Source organism: Hesperophylax consimilis, chromosome 31, assembly GCF_061612785.1.
Source record: "Hesperophylax consimilis isolate HC1 chromosome 31, BYU_Hcon_1.0, whole genome shotgun sequence".
Taxonomy (NCBI): Eukaryota; Metazoa; Arthropoda; class Insecta; order Trichoptera; family Limnephilidae; genus Hesperophylax; species Hesperophylax consimilis.
This window is the reverse complement of record NC_142866.1, coordinates 6275181-6301235: the sequence shown is the minus strand read 5'-3', so window position 1 is coordinate 6301235 and position 26055 is coordinate 6275181. Positions and strand designations below refer to the sequence as shown.

Genomic DNA, 26055 nt, shown 5'->3' with positions numbered 1-26055 from the left:
TCAACACATCGACAATTCAACACACCTTTAAAAAGTGATATAAAGTCATTAGAAACGATGAAAAAAAATTAGACCTAACCTAACCTACTTAACCCAGTTAATAAAGTTTTTGTTTCATCACTTTCCATGACTTCATATGACTTTTTAAAGATGTGATGAATTATCATTTTGATCATTTATCCGGTCACCATCAAAAGTACCCCCAAACTTGCTGCCCAGATCGTGCACCCTATTGGTTAGTAAGTGTATCTGATAGTTGGTTGCATATTTATTGCAGAAGAATGTTACATTTTGTCTTGTGTTCCTAGTCGGCACATGCAATTTAATAGTGGCAATGATGGTAGTACTGTCAATTAAGTTTTTATTTCATTCAGTGCGATTATTTTTAAAACATAAAGTTGTTAATTTGGATTTATATCATTGACAAACAGTAAAAACGCTTTATTATGGATAAACTCTACAGTTAGACAAATTTTCACTTTTTGTAGATATCTTTGCAACTTTCGAAATAGGGTTTTCTTTTAATAATTTGACCAATGATCATATTTCCCGTGAGAGCTGGACTTTAAACTGACTTTAAAATTTTCAATTTTATCATTTCTTTTTCTAAACACTACATTCAACTTCAAATTCATCATCACTATAATACATCCCTTCAGGAAATTTCATTATTGTTAAAAAAACTTTAAAATGACAAAGACGTATTAAAACCTGAATAGCCGGCAATTAAAACCGTTTAAAGTTCAACTGCTAATTTAGGGAAAAATTTAAGTAAATTATGCTTTGACCTTGTGAATTCCTCTTAACTATACGTAATAAGCGGAAAATATTAGTTGTGCTAAGATAGAGGAATTAGCAAGCTTAGGATAGAACCCACGACGCCTCGGTGGGACGCTTTGAACTGCTTGACCAACGACTAACGACTGACGACTAATGGACTTTGTCGATTATTTTATTATAATTCTGGTATCCTATTTTTTTATGCTTTCATTTCAAACGTCAGTATAAAGAATAATATAAAATTTTACGTACCTCGTCAATCCACACAATGGGGAATAACGTGGTGTTGACATTATTCAAAACATTAATTAGCCTGACCGGCTGCAGGAACATGTTAAACTGCACCCGCTTCCCGCCGCGGAGAGGCGATCCCGTGTTCTGAAAAGTTACAAAACCATATACCACATACATATATTACATAATATATATTATAAAGCTTCTCAAACTTTTTAGTTACATAAGTAATATATGTGTATGGTAATGCGCAAGATTATAAGAAAATCATATTTCTTGACTAATTTGTTCTATCACAATAACAGGAAGCATTATTTATATCACATTTTGAAATGAAGTTTTAGTGGGTGCAACCAAAACCTCGATCAGAAGACTTTGGGTGCAACACACTCAAATATATACATTTTTATACGAATATCGCAAGAGTCCCAACTACTCCCAACCGTCTCCGAGCCAGTGAGAGTCTGGCATCCCAAATTGGGGTATATTACGTGGCTGCAGATAGTGGGGAGGGGAAAGCGATTGGGAAATAGATGGGGAAGAAGAAGGTGGAGGAGTACCTGGCTATTCATATCTTTTCAGTTCTGAATGTTGGTCTTACACAAGGGCCATACTGAGAGTATCTTCCACTCTGGAAGGTGCCGCAACTATACTTTATATTATTTTAAATGAATAAATTGTGAAATAACACCAATTAATCAAATAAATTTTACTAATGTCACATGTGTGACATTAGTAAAATTTAATGTGACAGTTTATGTAGGTATATTATTATATTGAACGACGGTGATATTATGCATTTTAATAATTTACATAGTTTAAATACAATAAACACATAACCATTTTAAATTTAGTACATTATAATAATTAATTATCGTAAATAAAATTAACGTAAAATATAGTGCATTCATTACATGGTAAGTATTGGCATTGTGAAGATATATTTTATATAAAAAACAATTATTTTGTTACATCTTCTTTTTTCAGATGTGTATAATATTAACAAAATAGTTGTATTTTTATGTAAATGATAATTCTTTTAAACACTGATACACACCGTTTTATTAATTCATATAAGTATATTACGCCTTAATCTACTCACCAATCGAGTATGAAATCATTCGATGGGGAGGTGCATATGAAACATTTTAAGCCGTGTAAAATTAAACAAAGTTATTATAGCAATTTTTAAAGAAACCAAACACAATCCATAAGCAACACTATTCAAAATTTTTATATCGTGAATTTATTTATGTTTATTTATTTTGTTATTCGGAGCCTGATTTATTATTTAATAACAATTTATTTAATAATAATTAAAGATATATTTATTTAGTATATATACATACTATGTACTTAAATTATACTATATTTATTTATATATTTTAGGAAATGTTGACAGCAAATCTGTAATTATACAACAATACAATAATAAAATATGATTATATGAAATTGATATGACAATTATGAACTTACCACTGATGAATAGTTAATGGTAATGCGTAAAATTTCATAGAGGTGTTTTCTTAAATTAATTTATTATTTAATTACAAAATATGAAAATAAAGGGGGGGGGAGAACGACACATAGGATTAGGATTAAGAGGCAAAGGCCGTGAACATATAAGGATTGAACTTCTAGGTTAAATGAATGTGTGGATCCGTAGATAAATGTGTTTTGTTTGGAATTGGTCTTGCAAAGAGGGAGATCAAAAGTAAGCGACTGTTTGCTGTTGCGATTAGGAACATGGAATAATATGCTTTGAACAAGATCAGGACTATCGATTAAGTTATGTGTAATTTTAAATACCATTACCGAATCTGCTTAATACTTTAATATATTAATACTTTAATTCATTAATACTTAAATATATATATATATACTTATCTTACATTATACTTTAATACATTAATACTTTCTATAATATCCGGATAACAACGCGGTATCCTACCCATATTGAAATATACCACAAAATTGTTATATCCTTGGTATTTCGTGAATGTATTAAATAATAAATCAGGCTCCGAATAATAATACATATTTATTAATACTTTCTGTATTCTGTGTGGATGTGTGATGAAATCAGGCTACCAAAAAGGTAAAAAGCGAATACGCAAAATAGTTTACTATACAAAGGGACGGAATATTAGGATGCGCTGCCAGAAACTTTAAAGTCTGCACCAATTGATAGATTCAAGACGCATTGTAGGAGAGAATTAAGCAAGAAAAAACATAGTGTATAAGTTGAAAAGTTTTACAAGGTTTCCAGATTATTAAACAATTAATAATCTGTAACTTTGATGTACAAATTACTAAAACAAAACTGAATTTATCAAAGGCAATAAATAATATAATATAAAAGCACTTTTATTTTTACACAACATATCTACAATTAATATTTAGAAAGGGATGAAATATTTTAATATTCTTCCCGGAGGAGTAAAAAATACAGATGTACAATAGTTTTAAAATTTTTTTAAACATTGTTACAAACTAAAAAAAAACAAGAAATTTTATGAATTCAACCTTATTATATACATTAAATTTGTAAAGCCATATTTTAGGTATGTTTTTCGAAACAATTTTCTTCATTGACGTAGACATAATTTTGAAAAAATTATAGTCAAAAGTTGCATAAACAATTCATAACAAATATTATAATGAAAAATAGAGAGACGAAAAAAGAACAAGTGATATTTATTTATTCATTTCACGCCCATTAAGGTTTTTACATACATATTCGTAAAAAATATTTATGAAATTGTACACGCAACTAATGCAGGAAACGACTATTTAAAACAATTGCACAAAAATAAATAGAAAGACAAAATATCACTGAACTTTATCCACACAGCATGCAGGCACAAAACATAAAAAACACCAAAATATTTTTTCTTCCTTTCTCGACAAAATTATTGTGTGTTAGTCAAATTAAATACCTTTACTCAAATATTCCACTACCTGATGAAAAAAACTTCAATAAGGTATGCTTATATATTGAAATTGAAATACTAAATATATCAACAACATCGTAGTATTTTATTTTTGAATGATCAACTAACGTTTATAAGACAAGGTTTTATGCATAGCATAAAGGATAACAAATAATTAGTCATCCGAAATACTAATACAAATTGAAAATATCTCCCGAGTAAAAATAAATGCCGCCAACGGGAATTGAACCCGTGCCTTCTGATGTCCGGTAAGGTGCTCTGTATCCACTGAGCTATATCGGCTTATTTCCAACCCGCCAAATGATTCAATATGTAGATACTAGTACCTCAATCAACAATTACTGCTTATTATATTTTTTCACCTGTAAACAACCAACTTTATTTTTGTAGGAAAGGCTTTGTTAGTGCTAAATTTCTCACTAGATGGCGTCGAGACATATTATATCTTCATTTATTGGTGAAATAATTTTGACTTGTCAAATATTATTATTTTTTAATGATAAACTAACGTTTATAAGACAAGGTTTTATGCATAGCATAAAGGATAACAAATATTATATTATATTATATTTAGTATTTCGAATGACTACTAATACTATTGCTTATAATTATTTGTTATCGTAGTATTTGTTTCCTAGCTGTTGAATCCGTCGCATAGGAGTGTAGTATTGGGAAATTGTAGGCAAAGTGTGTAACAAACTTTAAATTTACTGAAAAAAGAACTATTAATGTCGTAATAAAATATTACTCGTGTAAAATCGTCTCTAAAATGATTTATTTACCTATTATTAGTATTATTTATCAATGTGAACCATTATAATGCACTAAAAAGGTACCTCTCTAATATTATTATTTCAATGGAAGCTGATTTAAGCTCTCGTGATGGGTTTTTTTTATTGATTTTCTAAGAAATGCCAAATTTATTGATCTCGAGTACTTTTTTTCAACTGATAATCCGTCTTTTATAATTATTTTCTTTGCAAATATATTCTAGTCACCTACAATTTACTCAAATTTCTACCTACATTTCACTTCACGTCACCTGCGTATCATGATCATTATGATAAAAATACTTTATTTGGAAAATTGTCAGTGGAGCCAAATAATTAATAATAAATAATTAATCATTCAAGATTAATCTCCAACTTAATGCAATAAATCTAATCTAATTAAATTAAATTATTTTTTTCCTAATTAATAATCTAAAAATACAATTATAATATCGCTGATTTGTATAATCTCTTGGCAGTTGCAATTCACAATGAATATATTGCATTTTACTTAAAAGTTGTGAGCCGATAAGTTTTTAGTTACATTGTCTACAGGTATGTTAGTTGTAAGAATAATTGTTTTTTTTTGTTGCTAAATGTATCACAATATTTTTCACAAAGAACGAGCTTTTTAATTGTTATTTTATTAATGTTATAGTAATATTTATGCCATGTGTTATCATCATCATTTGAAATGATGATGATAACGTGTAATGTTAGAATTGACATAAATAGCTTTCAGTAAATGTGATTTATGTACCTAATGCGTATCTTCATATGAATTTGTGAAACAGGCATGAAACAATCAATTCTAATTACGTATATTTGTATTATGATGTATATATTTTTAAATTTAATTACAAGTCAATACAATCGCAATGCAATATAATATAATAAAAGCATAATGGCACGCATGCGCAGGGCAGTGACGTTCATGGGATTCATGGGATTCGCGAAATAACGAGTAGTTTTAAATCTTACCGGTTCCAATTCCAGTGTGGTTTGATGGAGATCCGCGTCCGGATGCATTCCATCCACTCCATTCTGGTAGTCCTCATCGGCCAGCAATAAATGGGGGAATGTCAGTACCATGAGAGCATCTGTCGGAAACAGTTGATATTGACAAAATGCTTAAAAATTAACATAAAATGGGAGCAGATTCACCCCCATCTAATCAGTTTAGATTTGTTAACACGGGATTTCACAAATTCACAAACCCAATTGCAACCAATGGGAGCCTTGAAAAAGGAGTTCTTAATCAAAGCGGTCAATGAGCGCACTTTGACCGTTGTAACCGCACTTCTATTCGAGAAACAGTAAAATGAATACTTGTAAAACAATACTAAAATGCTAAAAAATCACCGCATAATACTGCTACTTTTTTGCATTTTGTTAGTACAAACGACAGCTTGACTGAGCGCGACAAGTATGTACAATGAAGGTTTATTTTTGAAACAGACAATTGTACATGTGAATTAAATTTACTTTGGTTGAACATAAAATAAACCAGTTAAGTTCCATTTACAATCTTTTTGTGCTTACAGGTTAGGAAGAAAGTATATATTTAAAGACATTGTTAAAAAAATAATTAAAAAAATAGACGAAAATAAAACAAATAATCGTTGTGATTAAGGTTCATTGTAAGGTTAATTTCTTTTTAAAAGTATTTGGCGCACAGTGGAAAATTTCAATATCTTGTTTAGGGTGTAGTAAGTTTTGCAGATACGTCCGAGTAGAGTTTAGGTTGTATTTTGATTTGAAATGTTGTATGTAAAATAAGGTATACGATCTGGTTTTGCGTTCAGGGCACGGAAATGCAATATGTTATAATTAATGCAGTATGTATGTAGTATAGTACACTGTTAAGGTATGACCAATTTTTTTGTGTCATGTTTAATTTGTAGAATTCCACTTTAATTTTTGGTATTTGTTTTATATTTTCAGTAGTATTATTTTTAAATGTACAAAAAATATTATTAAAAAAAATCTTCTATGTAGTTATTATCACAAGTGACAGTTGTTTCGCCCTCTGAAGTCCTCATCAAACTGTGTAGTTTGATAATGCCTTCAGAAGGCAAAACCGCTGTCACGCGTAATAATAATTACACAGCAGCCATTGCGAAGGCGGTATCCTCGCACAAATAAAGTAAGTTAATTAAAGAATTGAATAATTATAACATCATTTGAGGAATATGTACGATATAAGAATATTGGTATTTCTACGTTTTTTGTGTGCGCTCCGCTCGAAAACACCTTGTTTGCATAATATATTGATTATCTCTTTTCTTTGATCCTCGAAGAATTCGAATGCGAAGAGTCAGGTGGATCCTACATAATATTAAAAATCTACAGAAGATTGGTACTTAATTGTCATTTTTTTATTAACACTAAGTATTTATGTAAATGGATGGTAAAATACAAAATACCTTGTACAAAATTGCTTTCCAATCGGTCCTAAGATGATATAAGCATAAAAATGTTGAATTTTATTTGAGGTGCATTATAATGCGAAAAATTAAGGCAACATGTCCACTATAGAAACATGCTAATCTATCCTTTTTCGAAACCAAAGCTGGTTTTTCTGGTTTATGAAAATATACCTTTGTGTAAGGAGCTTATGACTTAGTAGGTATGAGGACCCGTTTCGAAAATATTTAAACTCGTATGCAAATTAACAACTTGGCGATGGAACATTTTTAAAAGAAACCCAATAAGTTTGTGTATTTTATACGCAAATCTTCCAGAGGTACGATAAAAATAACAACTTGGCGATGGAACATTTTTTAACGAAACCCAATAACTTTGTGTATTTTATACGCAAGTCTTTCAGAGGTACGATAAAATATAATTTCGAGTTCAGCTAAGGGATTTTATACAACTCTTCGGCGAAAGAGAGTAAAATATCAGTGGCGTGTTATGCATTTGAATAAGTTTAATTATTATCTAACTATATAAAAATGTGTATCTACTCATTTAACGCCATCATCATCTTGATTCTATCATCCAGTTGCATAAAGTCAAAACGCTATTTTTCGAAAAAATAAATATATCGAATGGAATTTTACAACCCGAATACTAATTTAGTTAGAAAAAAAATGCAGGCAAAATTACTCTTTGAAGAAATTTAAACACCATTATTCAGTTTTTGACAAAAGATGTGTAAATATTTAAAAAATATGTTTTGATACAAATATACAATCCAAGAACTATTTTTATGAAAAAGTCTCCGCACGTCGCTGTAAGATAATAGGTAGGTACTCCTCAGAAACATGAACAATCGGTGATGATTATGATAACTAAAATTACAATTTTTTTTTGTAACCTCAAAACTAAAACCATCTTAACCGACAGGTATCTCTTATATGTATAACTTTCTCTGTCATAGCTCAAGTAAATTATTTAAGTGCTTGGGTTGTTATTTCATCACGACCATTAATAATTATATGATCATCTGCAATGACCATGTTGCTTCATTACACATAGAAACCTTGGTGAGTATGCATAATACCTAATACTATTACATAGCCTGTCGAGGAGGTAAATATTTAATTCACAGCGAGAAAAGGTGTTACAGCTTTAGTAAGAAGCCACGTGATCATTATCAGCAACGGGCGTATCCCGGGTTACGACCTCTCCATGAAACAATTTGCTGATCCAACTGCTGCTGGCCTTTTGTAATGTTTATGTTCTGCTCAATCAATGTTTTCTCACGATGCAATCATAATACCCAATGATCCTTAAATCAATGAAGCCAGGTTAGAATATTAATGGCATTTAAAGATATTATACTTGTATTACCTATGGTTTACAAGGTTCAATTATTTTTGTAAAGCATTCAATATTTTATTGAAATTGAATATTGTACTTTTATGTTTGGATCAAATTTCAAATAGTGTGTAAATTTGTATTATAGAAATTAATTGTTTTAATTAAGTGTCTTTTGTAACAATAGTTTCAAATTACACTAATCGAACGGTGACTTGTGCTACGGAGCTATTGAAAAATATTTGAATCCGTTTACATGGAAAATGTGAAAAATCCACAACTCGTATATTTGCCAACAATTTTTTTTTAACAATCAGTATTGAAAAACGGGCGAAGCATGGTAGTCACTATAATGCACTCTATAATTACATATTTACCAATCGCCGTCATGTCTTATCTTATCGTAATTTATAAGCGTTTTGTTGTGATCTGTTGTATCACATTACTTACTGCATTGGTAAATAAAAAAATATATTTTTGAAAAAAATTATATTATTAAAAAAATTATTATCATTTCGACTACTGGCACTAAACCTAGTTCTCTCATTCAAAACTTAGGAGTATTAGATCTGACAAATAATTTATATGTAAAAATGTAAAAATCAGTCATTTTAAATACATGTAGGATTACGAAAGATTTTTTTGAATATTTATATTGAGGGATCAGTAGGATTTATAGGCCCTGTTAGGAGTTCTACCGAGCTGAACCCTCTGATATGAAAAAATCTGGAGTCGGTGAATTATTTTCCCATTTGATCTCTGGTGAGTTGACGTGATGTTCTTGTATTGTTTTGTATTTATTATGCTTATATAATGCACTTGCATAATGTGGATTAACTAGATGATCATTTGTGGAAAAGTGTGTGGAAGGGTTTAGTTATTCCCAGGGGGAAGATTTAACCCGGACATAAAGTCGGAAAATATAGTATTGATATAAGTTAACTACAAAAATCCATACGGTAATTTATCTCTAGTTTCTTAGACGTCTTCAAAATGAAGAAATATATAGAACATTTAAAATTATTTAAAGTTTATACAACAGATAAGCAACCCCCTTTGACTGGATAAACAATTAACATATCTTATGTTAGTTTCAAATTATTAATTAATTTTAATAAAAAAATTTCAAATTATGTTATAACCAAAAAATCGACACACATATATCCAAACGTTAACCAAACTGAGAAAATAAAAATAAATCCTGAATAGTTCTTAGTGGATATGATGTAAATATATCAAACAAATATAATGTTATACGTTTTTAATAATATGAAAATCCATCTCAATCTAACAAACAATACTCTTATAATTATTATTAATGATCGTAATTTTTTAAATTATTTAAGGAAAATTTTATCGACGGTTAAAAATAGCTTCAATTAGATTCATTTGAATAATATAAACTTTTGTATGTTTAAGTTTGTATTATTGACAATCTAAAATCTCGTTGGAATTTTGATTTGTGTTTTCTTTGGATTTTGATTTACTTTTTAATTGGAAATAGTTATACGGGAAAAAAAATATAAGAAGTAAGAAGACCAATCAAATTCATATAAAAATGGTAATATACTACAATGCATTTTATTTGCAACAATGCTACCATTGAAATGCCTACTGTACGTAGGCTCCATTAAATCCAAATGTAAGTTAGCTTACTTTAGTAATTATTATTAGTGTTTCTCTTATCTTGGTCTCCTTATCCTTCTTAGTTTAAAAATACCAATTTAATTTACACTTTTTATTATTTGTTATCATCGTAAGTACATTTTTTTTCTCATATTATCAAGCGCACCTATCCTAAAACATATGCACTATCTTACACTAGGAAAGAATATAAGAAAGAATAATGCGCAAAATTGTACATAGCATAATAAAGCGAAATGTGTAAAAATAAAAATAATACTACCTAACAAAGAAATAAAAACAAATGAAAAACAATAAAATTCTGCACACACAGTGTGGTCAGTAAATTCTGTTTAAAAACAACACATAATTTCTAAAGCTCAGTGTAGTCATTAATCATTGTCTTAATTTATTACTTCAATTACAGACTTTTTGAAGGTATGCACGTAAGACTGACATGAATTGAACTGTACAGACACAAACTTTAATATGCTACGCCTTTTTTAGATAATTCTTATTATGAAGTTATAAATTTTACCTGAGAGAAACTATCGCTCGGGTGCTATTGCCTCCCCACACCTGGCATTTAAATGGCACATTTTCACCTCAAAAATAAATTTTATTAAAATTTTACACTTTATCGGAACATTATATTACTCAATCGGATTATATATGCTGCACCCAATTTTTTTTTTTTTTTTTTTTTTACAGTATTACCGCACAAGAGTCCCAACTGCTCCCGTCTGGAGCCAGTGAGACTATGGCATCCCCAATTGGGGTATGATGTGAGGCTGAGGGTATTGGGGAGGGGAGGGAGATGGGGAAGAGGAAGGTGGGGAAGTACCTGGCTATTCAGATCTGGTCACCAAACACGGCTAAAGCCATTTCAAGCAACGTTTCAATTCTGAATGGTGGTCTTACACCAGGGCGATACTGAGAGTATCTTCCACTCTGGAACGTGCCGCAAATATACTATATATTATTTTAAATTAATTAATTGTGAAATAACACAAATTAATCAAATAAAATTTATTTGCGCACGCCGGGTTCGAACCCGCGACCTTCGGATCTGTAGTCAAAAGCGTATACCACTAGACCACGCCGGCCATTAATTTATTTGAGCATCATTGTAATTATTTTCTTTGCGTTTAAAGATTGTTCATTTAAAATCGTTAACGTCCAATTATGTAAAAGAGATGTCATCGCAACCTTGTGATTATGTTAATTTATTGATGTCATCGGAAATTCACATTTCACATAAGTCATAACTCACTCCAACAATCTGAAATATTTACTTTTATAACCATAATGTTTAAATAGGCTCAGGTATAACAAATGTAATAATGTCTTAAAGATATCTTTTGAAACATGTATTCTTATTATGAAAAAAATACATTCTTATGAGGAAATGAAAACAAGCATTTTCGGATAAGTCAGATTTTACCTGTTGCTGGTTGAACTAATCTCTGAAATGTTAGTATTTGGAAAATTGGTGTTCTTTAAAACTTGTCAGAAAGTTTTAGGAAATAAAGGTTCGAAAAAACGTAATTCTCAATGTCTTAGGTAATGTAAAATTAAATTTAGAAATTCTAAAAAAATGTGTCATCGCATAATGTATTAATACCTACTGCTACACGAGCTTGTGTTTACTATAGATAAATAAACATTCAATCAACAAAACAGTGAGTTTATTGCGATTTTACTAAAAGAAATATCGATTTATCTCTCTGTGACGTAAGAATGTTGACTTAACTTGAGAATCATACGTTATCGGTACATGATACAGGTATAACCGAATGATTCAATTTGAGAAAAACAAAACCTTATTGTTTTACCCGGAAAAAAACCTTTTGTCTTTCTACTTTCCATAATTTGTTTTATTATTTCATAGTTTATTTTTTGAATATGTATTTAAGTTTTCCACTTTTTTGTGTTAGAAATTTTAATGGCATATACGCATATAAAGAACATTAGGTAATCATTTATTAAATAAATATAAGTACGTATTTCTCAACACAATCAAATGTTAGACCCATTTTTGAGAGTTTTTTCTTGATCATATGAAACATATATTTACTTATACTTACAATTAAAAAAACTGATTCCTGAAATTACAATGTTAATAATAAAACACTAAACTTAACTTAAATATTTTTATTAGAAGTGTTTTTTGTACATTTATATTTTACAACGCAGAGCCCTAAGTTAAAAAAAATATTCAAGAAAATAATATTAATAAAGAAAATAAATTATCAGAAATGTGTCTTCTTGTGTGAATTACTATTTTTACATAAAAAATGATTTTTTTCGTTTTAACGTAAATTAATTGAATAAAGTATAATAAATACATAGGTCGCATCGCTAATTAAAAAAAAAAACAAATACAGTTGCCAATGATTAACTCATCAACCATGCTCATAAATAAAATACATAAACAAATAATATTTACGTAGATCACGCTTTACGTGTGAGAGAACAATGTAATAAGCGTACAGAAAAGGGAGTAATGGGAGAACCCATGGGAGGTCAACTCCATACTAAATAATCATATTCTAATAAGCGACGGTCTTGATCTTTGACATGAACATGCCTACGTCTACGTCTATCGCATCAACATTGTGTTTACGATGAACACGTCTGCACATCGCATAGTAATTTAATGTATAAACATGATAATTACAAGTTTAGGCACAGCAGTGTTACAGCAAATAACGCGCAAAGAGTTGCTTAGCATTCGTTCGGTGCGGAGGAACATTTACAGGCAAGATTATTTACCCAAAACACAGAATCTCTCGTTATTTAGTAATACCGGAACACCCCGAACGGATCAAACGCTGTATACTTAGCCTTCTCACTGTGAAACACGCTATTCACAACGCTTTGGCTAACTGGAACACGATTGGTAACTTGTCCTACGCTTGAAGAAGTTATTTTTCCGAAGGGATTCTTTGATTCAGTATAAAACTTGACCGGCACGTTCTGCGAAGGACTCGGTTTAAAACTAGTTTTAAATATATTTCTAGGTGTTGATGTAGCTACTGATATTTTCTGTGTTGTGTGTGTTTCTTTGAAGCCCGGCGAACTCGATACTTTCATTGAAAAGAGCGAGAAATAAGATGATGATTTTTCAGGTAAAGTGTTAAAAGTATTAGGTTTCGCGTAGAAGTTAAATGTCGGTTTGTTTATAGCTGCAACGCTTGCGGGGAACATTTGTACGCGAATTGTGGTGTAGGGTTTATGTGTCAAGAAAGGAGTCGATGACTTCGGAGTTGTAAGAGGAACGAAAGAAGAATAAAACGGTTTTTTAGTTGGAAAATTAGGTACTGGGCGTGTGGTATAGATTTTACTTTTGGTTGTTAATAATTCTTCCGTTGTACTAGCGATTGTGGGAATAGTTTTTTTTGTAATGGAAAAATAGTACGGTTCATACTTCTGAGTGATAGGATTTTGTTCACGAGTAGACGGAGTCACGTAATATTTAGTGGTGGTACGCTGTGTTGTTGTTCGCTGTGTTGTTGTGGTTGCGCGAGCTGTCGTGCTGTAATCTTTTGAAGCCGGTGGGATCAATTTTGTCGTTTGTTTGATGAACGGCCTAGATGGTTCTACTTTTTTCTCAGTAGATGAGGTTAAATTAAGAACAGGTAAACGCGGATAATCTGCTATTATGGTATACACAGGAACTTCCGTAAGCTCCGGTTTTTTAGAATATCCGGGTTCTTCCGAATACTTGGTTTTTATCGTGTACTCGGGCTGACGCTCCGTTGTTGTGGTTTTGGTAATTGGAAGAAGTTTATCAATATTAGCAATGGTTGGCAAGGGTCTATAGGTTGACACAGGAGGGGGGGTGTAAGGGTATATCACAGGTGGCGTCGCACTATCACGGTCACTGTCATATCTGAATTCGATCGCGTCCGGCCCAGCGTCACAGCCCGCCGTGTACTTCTTGATGTTCTTCCCTTGACAGTTGGGGCGGTAGACGGACCAGGCCGTGTAGCCGTCCCCGGAGAGGCGCTCGTGCTCGCGGTGTATCTGCAAGGCACAGCGCACGTCGTCCTCCAGGTCGTCGTCGCGCAGGCTGGAGCACGCCAGGCCGCACGCGCCGCCCGGCCAGTCCGGCTTGCACCAGTACAGCTCACTAATCTGCAGCAGGCCGTGGTCGTGGCTGCCGTCCCCGTTGAGGCGACCCTCGGAGGCAGTGTCCAGGCGTGACTCGTGGTAAGCGATGCACACCCACGTGGCCGTGTCCACCAGTGGCACTTGCAGCCGGGCTGCCAGCTCGCGCGCTAGCTCGCAGCGCTCGTACACCTTGGCCCGCGCGCCGCCCAACGCCAGCAACACCGCGCACAGGGTGAGCGCGCGCATGTCTGGCCGCTGCCCGTCGTGGCCGCGTGTTTATACAAACTCCGCAGTCACGTGGCTCTCCAGCCACAGCCCGTGGTAACTCAAGTGCTTATTATTTTTTAAATTAAACCGATTTTATGTTCCTCTAAAATTAGCGGTGCAACAGGTGGAGAAATATAATGGCATTTTGAATACGAAAATGTATACACGACCAAATATTATAGTTTTTTTTTAAATTAGAGTTCACTTTTTTTGGCACTTAAGGCCAGCTTAAAGCTGTGAACCTACGCGCATGTAATTAAAATACGTCATATTAATTACCCATCGCTAAGCAATCGTCATCGCTAATTTGTAAACACACATACATTTTCAACTTTATTTATTTCACGCCTATTAAGGCTTTTACATACATATATATAAAAAATATTTACGAAATTATACACGAAAATAGTGCAGGAAACGACTATTTAAAACAATTGCAGAAAAATAAATATAAAGTCAGTGCTTGGAGTATGAAAAGAGATTACATTTAATAAATCAGGGGTATCAAACACTGAATTAATAATTTTATACAAACAGGTTAAATCGGAAATAATTCTGCGATCAGATAATTTTATTAAATTTAATGAACAAAGTACGTTATCGTAATTTAGGTTTTCTCTAGGAATGCCCATTTTAAAATTTACGTATCTTAAAAATTTATTTTGGATTCTTTCAATCGCATGTGAATGAACATCGTAATTTGGGGACCAAACCGGGGAATTGTATTCTACATGACTCCTTACTAGTGACATATATAATGTTTTTAGAGTATTTACATTATTGAAATCACTAGATACCCTTAAAATAAACCCCTACATTTTCAAAGCTTTATTGGTTATTATTTCAATATGCTTGATAAAGTTAAGTTTCAAGTCAAACCAAATACCTAAGTCATTAATTTCCGAGACAGATACTAACGACATATTGTTAATGGAATAATCAAAAAATATTGGATTCTTTATTCAATGAAACCTCATAATTTGACATTTGCTTATGTTAAGTTGCAAGCGGTTATCACGACACCATATAATTAATCTTGACAAGTTATTTGACAATATATGGCAATCGTTAATGTTTTGAATCATCAGATAACCACCAAAATATTTTCAAAAGCTATAAAACCAATACCTAAAGTGATTAAAAATAATGGAAACTTTACAGGAGTAGTACAATCATATTTTTTCCACGATCGATCAATATTTAAAAAAAACGGATTAGATTTTTATCTACCCATACACACAAATATTGTTATTGAGTTATTTGCTTAAACCTGTATTTTTAATTTTGTCCAATTCAATTTCAAATATCTGAAGCTTTTATGTAATACGAGGAGTTGGTAATACATTTTCGTGTTACTTCTTTACAAACAAAAGAAAAAATGAATAGTTTTAAGTTCTGTCCAACAGATTATTAACAATTTGTATAGTGGGTAATAAACATAACAGTAACAAGATAATTAGGCAGCAAAACCAAAAATGTCCAGACAGCCCACGCAAGTAATTATTGTTAGACCGGTCCTAACGAATTAGAATGTCATATGCAGATTTCGTATGAACTGTCACCTCTAAGCGCATCAAGTATGAAGGAGTGTTCAATGTTTTCAGCTCGTCAAAGTTCAGGCAATTCTAGTATCGTCCTAGAACCTGGAAACTTATACATGTATCTTGCTAGTGTTCATTACTTTATTTCATTGGCACAAATAATAATGGTATAATAAAAATAATTTATTTATTTATTCATTCCAGAACATGGATAGGTTAGTGCGTTCCCACACATCTCGAAAAGTATGTACTTTACGAAACGTGTGGTTTCGCACTAACCTCCCCATATTCCGGAATAAATAAATATAAAAAATAGTACATATATACAATTATTATTATTATATTTATTATTATATATATAGAACAATAAAAATGAGGTTTCTTTTCGTGAAATGGATGGCTCCTACGTAATATTAAATACTATCCATTTCATTACATAATAAAACATGTTTCTTTTTCGCTTGGCCCTTGGGTACATTTTTTAAAAAAATTTTTGGTATCATATACTTTTCACTTTATTGAATGGTTCATATTTTATTTAATAAAATATGTATTATTTATCATACGAATATGCTCAAATTGTCAGACAGAAGAATTTTCACTGATTTGGTATTTCTATATAGAATTCTAAATGATTTAGTTGATAGTCCGGTATTGCTAGAATTGATAAGCTTTCGGATTCCACAACGTAATACTAGAAGTCAGGATTTATTTCAGTGCATAAATTCTGCGACTAACTACCATATGTATTCCTCTTTGCCCAGAATACTAATGGAGGGAAACAATTATACCAAGACAGTGGACATCTTCAATTTATCTTTAAACAATTTCACCGACTCCAGATATTTTCATATCAGAGGGTTCGGCTCGGTAGAACTCCTAACTGGACCTATAAATCCTACTGATCCCTCAACATAAATATTTTAAAAATCTTTCGTAATCCTACATGTATTTAAAATGATTAATTTTTGCATTTTTTATTTATAAAAATTATTTATTTTTCGGAATAACTTTATTGAGTAAAACCTCAAATTGTAATATTTAAATATTGAAGACAATATAAAAATAAACATATTTTTTATAAAAATTATATTAATAATAAGAATTAAAATATTATTTATTTTTATTAATTTTTTATTAATTTTATATCTTGCATATTTAAAATGTGCAATATTTTAATTACAAAATTGATAAAAAAGCTTATCACAAACATTTTTGATCAAAACGTCGCAAAATGTAGAATACATCAACATTTAAAAAAACACAGTCCTTTTATGGGGCTTGCAAAAAGCTGAAACTCATTTTTTATCTCGTTCATACAAAAAAAATAAACTCGCTTTTGATTTACAGAAAACATCAACCAAATAATTGAAATGTTTAACGCATTGCTTGCACATTTTAAAAGTTTTATTTCTTCGAAACATGGTTACCAACACAGTCACTTATTTTATAAAAAAACATTACTTTGATGAAGTTCTTATAAAATATGGACCTTTAATTTCAATTTGAATATCGGCATATTCGTTTAACCCCACTTTATGACATAACATTAAAGTAGATAATAAAATAAAAAATAAAATAAAAAATAAAATAATAGATAAGTGACCATTTATGAACAAAACACGATTTGTGAAGGTATTATAAGAATACACAAAAACTGCTGTGTTCTTAATATCATAAGGCGCATGCATGAAGTCATTGTTGGAAGTAAATAAACATGTTACCAAATTTAAAAAAAAAAAAAATACTTCAGGATTTTTTTTATATTAGTACCAACTCGAATCTTAACTTTTACATTGTTTATACAATGTACGAGAAGAACTCCGTTTAACGATTGTAAAGTAATTTATTATTAGTAAGGCTGTTTGTTTTGTTTGCTGGTGTAAATATAGCGAACAACAACGTACGCCACCAACTTTCAAATATTACGTCTACCATAAATTCACCTACTTATGTTGTTACTTAGTTAATCTATTGTTGGGCATCGATAATTTTGTTACGAAGATAATTTCTTTATTTTATTATAGGATTTACTAAAATAATATACTCAAACATATGAATATAACTACCCATTGTTTTGTAATGTTGTTCCAAAACCGGTCAGCGTAAATTAAAAAAAAATGTGTTTAAAGCAAAATAACATTGTTTTATTTATTTATAATGGATAACCACAAAGTTATAGATACAATCAGAAGCATAATATTACAGTTTAATGTTTTTGTGCAATCTGTCATTGCTGTATTCAGGTGCTTATTCTTTTCTTATTATATGCTTTGTACTGTTTATTAATGGAATATTTTCCTATTACTAAATAAGTAAACAAATTTTGAAAAGAAATAAAAAAAATTAAAAATATCACCATGATTTATTAAATTTGGCTAATATTTTTCTTCAAAAAATGGAAGTTATTTTACATTACTTGCTTCTTTCCATAAAATTTGTGATTTTTTCAACCAAAAATAACAAAGATGTTTTCTGAGATTTTAGAGTGTGATTTTTCATTTCAAAAAATGGAATCCTATTTTAAATTATCTGCTACTTTCCATAAAATTCGTGATTTTATCAACCAAAAATAACAAAAATCAGCTGATGTTTTCTAACATTTTAGAGTGTGACTAATATCCCTAGTCCCTACATAGGTTACTTATAAATAGAGACCGGATTATATGCAACAAAAATAGCCCAAAATATGCATGCAAATATGCAATAAAAATTGCTAAAATATGCACGAAAATCCATAAAAAGGGTCAAAATATGCAACATGAAATAATACAGGAAGTCGTATTTTTACATATTTTAAGTAAGCTATTAGTTCTCAAGGATAACATTTATATTTTCGAAAATATCAATTATAAAATGTATTTAACAATAAAATTTAGAATTTACCTTTAAAAACGTATATGACTAAGTACTGTTCTAAATGTTCTGTAGACAAATTGTGTCTACGATCGCTAAATATATTTTTGTAAGCGGAAAAGGAACGTTCTACGTCTACTGATGTGGCTGGACAGAATTTAAATTTGGGTGCGATTTTTGAACTTATTGTTCCGGGCAAAATTTCACCTGCCCCGTTGATGAAGTTATCAATTTGGCACAAAGGTTCAAACCCTAGGTTATTATTCAGTATTTTTTCAATTTTTTCTTTAAGTTTACTCGGGAATAGCTGTGGCAACGAGGAATTCATAAGGCGAATTTCCTTCATAACCTGAATAGATGCATTCAATGCCAATCCATGAGTTTCAAGCGTTTTTATACTTGCAGGTATGTAGGCGAAATGAGTGGTAATCATAGCTAGGTTTTTTTTTAATACTGGCGTCGTCAAACGATTCTTTGCACTGGAAAACTGCCAAAGCCTCTGCACTATCGAAGTCATTGATAACACCCTTGATGGCTTCAAAATGTTCATGGTAAAACATCGCAGCTTCGATCCATGTACCCCAACGTGTTATTACTGGCTCAGGAGGTAAAGGGATATTTGGCAGTTTATCTTTGTAGGCCTTTATACGAGCAGGCGCCTTAAGAAACTCTTTCTTTGCTGATGAAATCAGGTTATTTACATTCGCAAACGTGGATCTCACTTCTTCGGCGAGTCTGTGAATTCCGTGAGCAAAACACGTCACATGAATCAAATTGGGATAAAATACTTGGAGGGCTTTGCCTGCTTTGATCATATAGGGGGCAGCATCTGAGAGCAACACATACACATTTTCATCCGCAGAAGATTCAGGAAATATTTTTTTTATACCCTCTTTCACAAATCTGGCGATCGTAGAATGATTTGCCTTTTCAAGTTCTCTGCAGGCCGTCAGCAAGCGTAAATATGCAAGATCTCAAATTATTTGCTAAAATATGCAACTACCGCTGAAAAGGGTCTAAATATGCATTTGCATATGCAAATATGCAAATGCATATAATCCGGTCTCTACTTATAAATAAGCAAAGCAACAGAAAAAATATCTGCCGAGGCATTTGTCAATATTGCACAGAATGTACTAAGTACAGTATAATAAGCATGAATTTTTAAAAGGCTTTTTAAAAAATGTTTGCAATCAAAATAAACATTTTTATCATGAATTGAAATTATCTATTATTTGACCCAGTTTATAGTAGGTTCGGAATTTACCAGCACATGTGAATGTTACTGGAATATGCCAATGTGCACAGAAAACTAAGTAAATCTGTTTGTTTGTCCTACTAAAATCTCTCAAACGGTTATTTCTGGTGTGTCTTTCTATATTGTTTTTAGCTTGGAACGTCCATTACTTTACGAGCTACGGGTATTTTTCTTATGATTTATTTATGCAACTATTTTATTTTATATTTATGTATATCTCTCGTTTTCAACTAATCATATAAAAAAAAGAAAAATACAGAAAAAAGAGAGTCAAGCCCCTTCAACAACGAAAATCACAGAATGATATTCTTATGAAAAAAGCAGGTGGGTCAAAAGGCCAGAATAGTCGACGAACTATATTTTAATCAATGGAGTGTCGTAGCCCTGTAATAAGTTCGTCGATTTATGTAGTCAAAGTTTTAATATTTAAACATCATTGTATAACTTCAATCTAATTCAAAGTATGGACCGCCACATAACTTTGTCTTGGCACACTCCTACTACTGCCACACTACTTCATTCAAATATCAACATTTTTAACACGGTCATAAATAGTTTTATACACTTGCGCCTCAGAAACGCATCTCTTCAGATACAGCCAGAAGCCTATTTAGTTTTAGCAGAAACACTCCTCAGGAGTCTCATTTTTACAGCTTTGACTAGTTATTTTGCTATAACTTACCTTGACACGTGTACAATTCCATTGCGCCTTTCTTGAGACAGCCGTTTTCCTGCGTGATGCCCTGAGTGATGTTGATGCAGAAGCACAATGTCCCATCTTCCTCGGACGGAGCGGGCAACATATCCTCGAACGCCCGGAACTCGTAGGCCTTTATTCCCTTGTACTCCGTCTCGCGGTGATAGCGGGTCGATACAGATCTGGTGAAAAATTCTCGATTAGCATTTTTCCTGAACGCCTTCAATCCATATAAAGGCAAGCGAGAACTTTTACATTGTACCTACGTACAACTCAATAGTCCTGCAACTAGAGAGTTTTTTTTTTAATTTCACGAATACGTTTGATTAATAATAATTTTATGTTATTGTTTTATAAAATATGATTTGGTAATGTGAGCCTCCCGTGGGAGCTTTACCCGTGTTAAGGCCCCATTTTACAATTTTATGTTACATATTGTGTAGGCGAATAAAAATGTACTGTATTGAAATAATGTTAATGAAACGAATTTAAATTAAATATTATGAAGTAAAATAAAGTAACGTAATAAAAATAAAATAATTAAGGCAGTTATAAAAACTAAGGGATATATATACTGGCTGAACAGTAGTGTATATAATGCACAGCTGTTTGATGAGCGCTATGAAGTACACAGAAGAGACCGTCACACAGGACAGACAAGAGGAGGAGGAGTACTGGTCGCCTTGCGGCGGAATAACGATGGACCTCGTGCCGAGAGACTTCAACATCTCGAGACTGACGGAGAAAATATGTGGCTGAAAATTAATTTAAATGGATTGAAAATATACACATGTATTGTTTACATTCCACCGGCATCACCTGTTGAAAGGTATACTAGCCTATTTGAAAATATTATCTCAAATCACAAATTACTAAATAACAAAAAAATACTGCTAATAGGTGATTTTAATTTCTACTCGTGTTTAAATTTCAAAAACACTACTTCTGAATTTTCGTATGTATTGGATTTGTTTCAAATGTCAAACAAAAACTTTGTATTAAATTCAAAAGGACGTTCATTAGACAATTGTGAGTAACTTTGATTTGAATGTGTGCAAGTCTATTTCTTCGCTAGTTAGCGAAGATCCTTACCATCCATCACTGGACGTAGAGTTTCTTTATATGAAAAAAAAAATGTAAAAATGAACCAGTTAATGATAATAATAAATTTATGAGTAAAATGCGCGGGTGGAAATTCGAAAATGGCAATTTTAAACAGATTTATAATCACTTACAATCGCACGATTGGCAACTTTTGTTGAATTTTGATAACGTTAATTTAGCCGTAGACTATTTCTATTCTACTATTTATAATTACTTCGATATGTGCTTCAAAAGGAAACGCATTCCGAAGAATGAAAGAAAGTATCCTCAATGGTTTTCCAATGAAATTATTAGTGATATAAAGCGAAAGTTCAGACATTTTAGAAAATGGAAGAAAACTGGACTAGTAAGAGAACGTGAAATGTTTTGTTGTCTTAGAGCTAAAGTTAAACGCAGTATGCAATTGGCCCATACAAATTACATAAATATCATTGAAAAAAACATCAAATCTGATCCAAAGTCGTTCTGGAAATATGTCTCATCCAAAAGAAGTGATGGTGGGTTTGTCGACCATGTCACTTGGAATGGACAATCACACTCGGGAATTGATATTCCCGAAGCATTTGCGGACTATTTTAAATCGGTTTACAGTCAGCAAGTTACGGATTTAAGTTCATTTAAACCGGGGACTTATACATCATCAGCAGCGCAGAATGTTGATATTCCTAACATCACAAAATCTGATATGTTAGCTGCAGTTAAAAAACTCAAAGCGAAAACGTCATTTGGACCTGATTTTATTCCGTCATTTTTATTAAAGGGTTGTATAGAGCCTTTATTAATACCCCTACTTTACATTTTTAATTTTTCACTTAGCACGGGAACATTTCCTAATTTATGGAAGATCTCTAAAGTTACACCACTGTATAAAGATGGGGATAAATATTTGGTCTCTAACTACAGACCAGTAGCGATCCTCTCCTCTCCGGCAAAATTGTTCGAACTAATAATTCATAAATATATCTACGCCCAAGTAGAACCTTATTTAATAGACGAACAACATGGTTTTAGATCTGGCAGATCGACTGTGTCAAATCTGATGGTCTTTACGGAATATGTATCTCAAGCTCTTGACGGTAACAACCAAGTTGACGTCTCATACAACGACTTCGCAAAGGCTTTTGATACCGTAGACCCGCTGATACTCTTAAATAAATTAGACCGTTTTGGATTCTCGGTAAAAATTTTAAATTTATTTGTAAGCTATTTATCAAGTAGACAGCAATACGTAACGTATGGTATTTCTAACTCGTCGTACTTTCCCACAAACTCTGGGGTTCCTCAAGGGTCTAATCTTGGTCCTTTACTTTTTTCCCTTTTTATTAATGACATTCATCATGCTATAAAGTTTGCGAAATTTTTGTTATTTGCAGATGACTTGAAGCTATTTTTAAGAATCCGGACCTTAGAAAACTGCGCACAGCTCCAGAGAGACATAAATGCTATCGTGGTATGGAGTGAAATTAACAAATTAGGTTTTAATTTTAAGAAATGCGCCATAATGTGCTATACTAGAGCAAACACTGTGATTTATTACAACTATAGGATGTCCCAATGTTCTCTTAAACATATTTCTGAACCGAAAGATTTGGGAATAACCTTTGACCCACACTTAACATTTCACGTTCATATTGAAACGATATGCAGCAGGGCTTTGAGAATCCTTGGATTTGTGCTATGTAACTCCAGGCATTTCTGCAGCTCTGCCGTGGTTCGCTTGCTATATTTTAGCCTAGTACGTAGTATTTTGGAAAGTGGCTCAATAATATGGGGACCAGGGGATGCAACGTACACTTCTATGGTAGAGAAAGTACAAAAGAAGTTTCTACGTTATCTTTATCTTAGAGACTTCGGGTACTATCCCTATTTATACCCATCAGTCTTCCTTTCCGGAATGCTAGGTATCGATAGTCTTGTCAACAGGCGGAAAGCTGCGTTGCTGATGATGGCCTATAACTTGTTGAACGGTCACATCAACAATCCAGAAATTTTGAATAAAATTTTATTTTACGTCCCTGATAACTTCGCAAGAGCGCGTAGACACAAACCATTCATTCTTCCGAGATGTAGGACTAACTTACCATCAGCAATGCCTCTCGGAAGAATGATAGGCCTTCTTAACTCACTAGCCTCTGACATCGACATTTTCCACCTGCGCATCACTAAATTTACATTGCTAATTAGGCAATTATGATTGTATAATGTATCTTTGTTAATGGATATTTTTATTCTGTAAATATACATGTAAAATATAAATAAATAAATAAATAAATAAATAAATAAATAAAATAAATAATTGATTGAAGATTGTGTATAATATGTGTACTATTTAGGTATATTTTTTTATTCTTTTAATATAAATTTATTTTATAGTAAAGCCTTTTTTGTTCTTTAATCCACATATTATTTTTTTCCCTAATTTTTTATGTCGAGTGAATGCTATTATTTCCTGGATTATTATTATTATTTTTGGTGTCTTTGTCCAAAGCTTGTGTTTATCGACAGAGTTTTCATGTTTTGTATGTAAGCTCGTCTAACTGGTCTATTGTCTATTATTGTTTGTGTTTGTTGAAATTTAGTTTTTTGGTGAAAAATGTACTTTAGTTATGTTTTATGTATATTTGGCGTATGTCTAGTACGTCAAACATGTTGAATATTTGGTCAATGTCAGTCATTCTATGTTTTTTAAGAATTATATTTATGAAAGTTTTCTGAGTAATTTCCATATGACAGATAGCTGAGTTTATTGTTCATTCCAAAGCAACTATATATTATTCTTTAATGGATTGGCATATTGCATAATATATTGTTTTCATTTGTTTTAGTTTAAATATGTTCAGTAAAATGTGTATTGCTTTGAGGAGTTTTCTTGTAATGTGTTTGATATGATCTGTCTATTTGAGGTTATGGCTATTGTTCGTATTGTAAAGTGTTTATGTTAAGGTCTCAATATTTTGTTTGAGATCAGTCAATGTACTGTTAAGTGCAACTAGGAAGTTTGTAATGTTGATTTTAGAATGAGATCTTTACATAGCTATAATACTTGTTTCTTCATCGTATTTAGCTGTTGGCGTCTATGACGTTTATTTCTTGAACGATAACGTTAATTTTGTGTATGCTTTAAAAATAGCATATCAACACTGAATTTGATTTGAAATGTCATACTCTTAGGACGGGTTGTTTCGGAGAATCTGAACAATTCATCAAATTTCAACGTTAATTTGCGAGTTCTGTGAAAGATATTTTCTAGTTCTGTTATTAGTTCAGTTCTGTCAAGCAACTAGCCTATAATGATATAATATCAGAACTTGAATAGGACTTTCACAGAACTCGCAAATTAACGTTGAAATTTGATGAATTGTTCAAATTCTCCGAAACAACCCGTCGTAAATATTTATTTTCAAAGCTTTAAAAAGGTCGGTTTATTTTATTTATAAGGAGAATATTTTCACCTGTAATTCTCTTTACTTCGGGTTGAGTCTTTTATAATAATCTGATAGTATTATTACGCTAGCGTTTGGACGGTATCGGCACTCTGATTGGTCGAATTCAAATCGTATGTTTCGGGTAAATTCCGACAAAAAAAATGTCATCAACAGAAATTATTCCGGCTGTCATCCCATACAACGAAAACGAATTTTCATTTTAAGTAATTAAAAATTAAAATGCTCAAATTAAAAATTTCCCAAATGCTGTCAAATTCCTTTTATTGTAATTAAGGTAAATCAGAAGGTTTTATTAAAAAATATTTCGTATTATATCCGTGTCCAGCGATTCTGAATATTTACCTATATTAATTTGCCTTTACCCATTTAGGCGATTATTCGGGAAAGGTAAAGTTTTACCCAAACAACTGTCATTCTTATTATGCCTAAATTGAATATTTTACTATTCATAAACTCCTTCCTGATCTGTGTTTTAACAATATATACTCACCCTCTCTGTGTGAATGACCTAATATCTACCTATTAAATGTAACTGTTGTTAGTATCACTTAAACTGGGCGAAGCCCAACTAAGTGCCAGTGTAGTGTAGCAGCAAAAAAATCGGGTTTTTGTTTGCTAGTAATATATTATTACGAATAGTAACT

General features: G+C 31.7%; 2 protein-coding genes across 2 annotated transcripts in view; both read right to left on the bottom strand.

The window, feature by feature from the left end:
- The window catches only part of Snmp2 (Sensory neuron membrane protein 2), a 53094-nt gene that overhangs the window by 15657 nt on the left and 11382 nt on the right, over positions 1-26055 (bottom strand). Inside the window, exons 6-8 of the mRNA XM_089649870.1 lie at positions 20847-21043; positions 5720-5838; positions 1033-1158 (exon numbers count right to left, since the gene is read on the bottom strand). Coding sequence (XP_089505996.1) covers positions 1033-1158; positions 5720-5838; positions 20847-21043 — 442 coding nt within the window. The remainder of the gene's footprint in view (positions 1-1032; positions 1159-5719; positions 5839-20846; positions 21044-26055) is intronic.
- LOC149409386 (uncharacterized) lies at positions 12266-14488 on the bottom strand. The gene has a single exon (XM_089649869.1). It carries the CDS (start codon positions 14486-14488, stop codon positions 12926-12928), a length of 1563 nt encoding a protein of 520 aa, XP_089505995.1. The 3' UTR covers positions 12266-12925.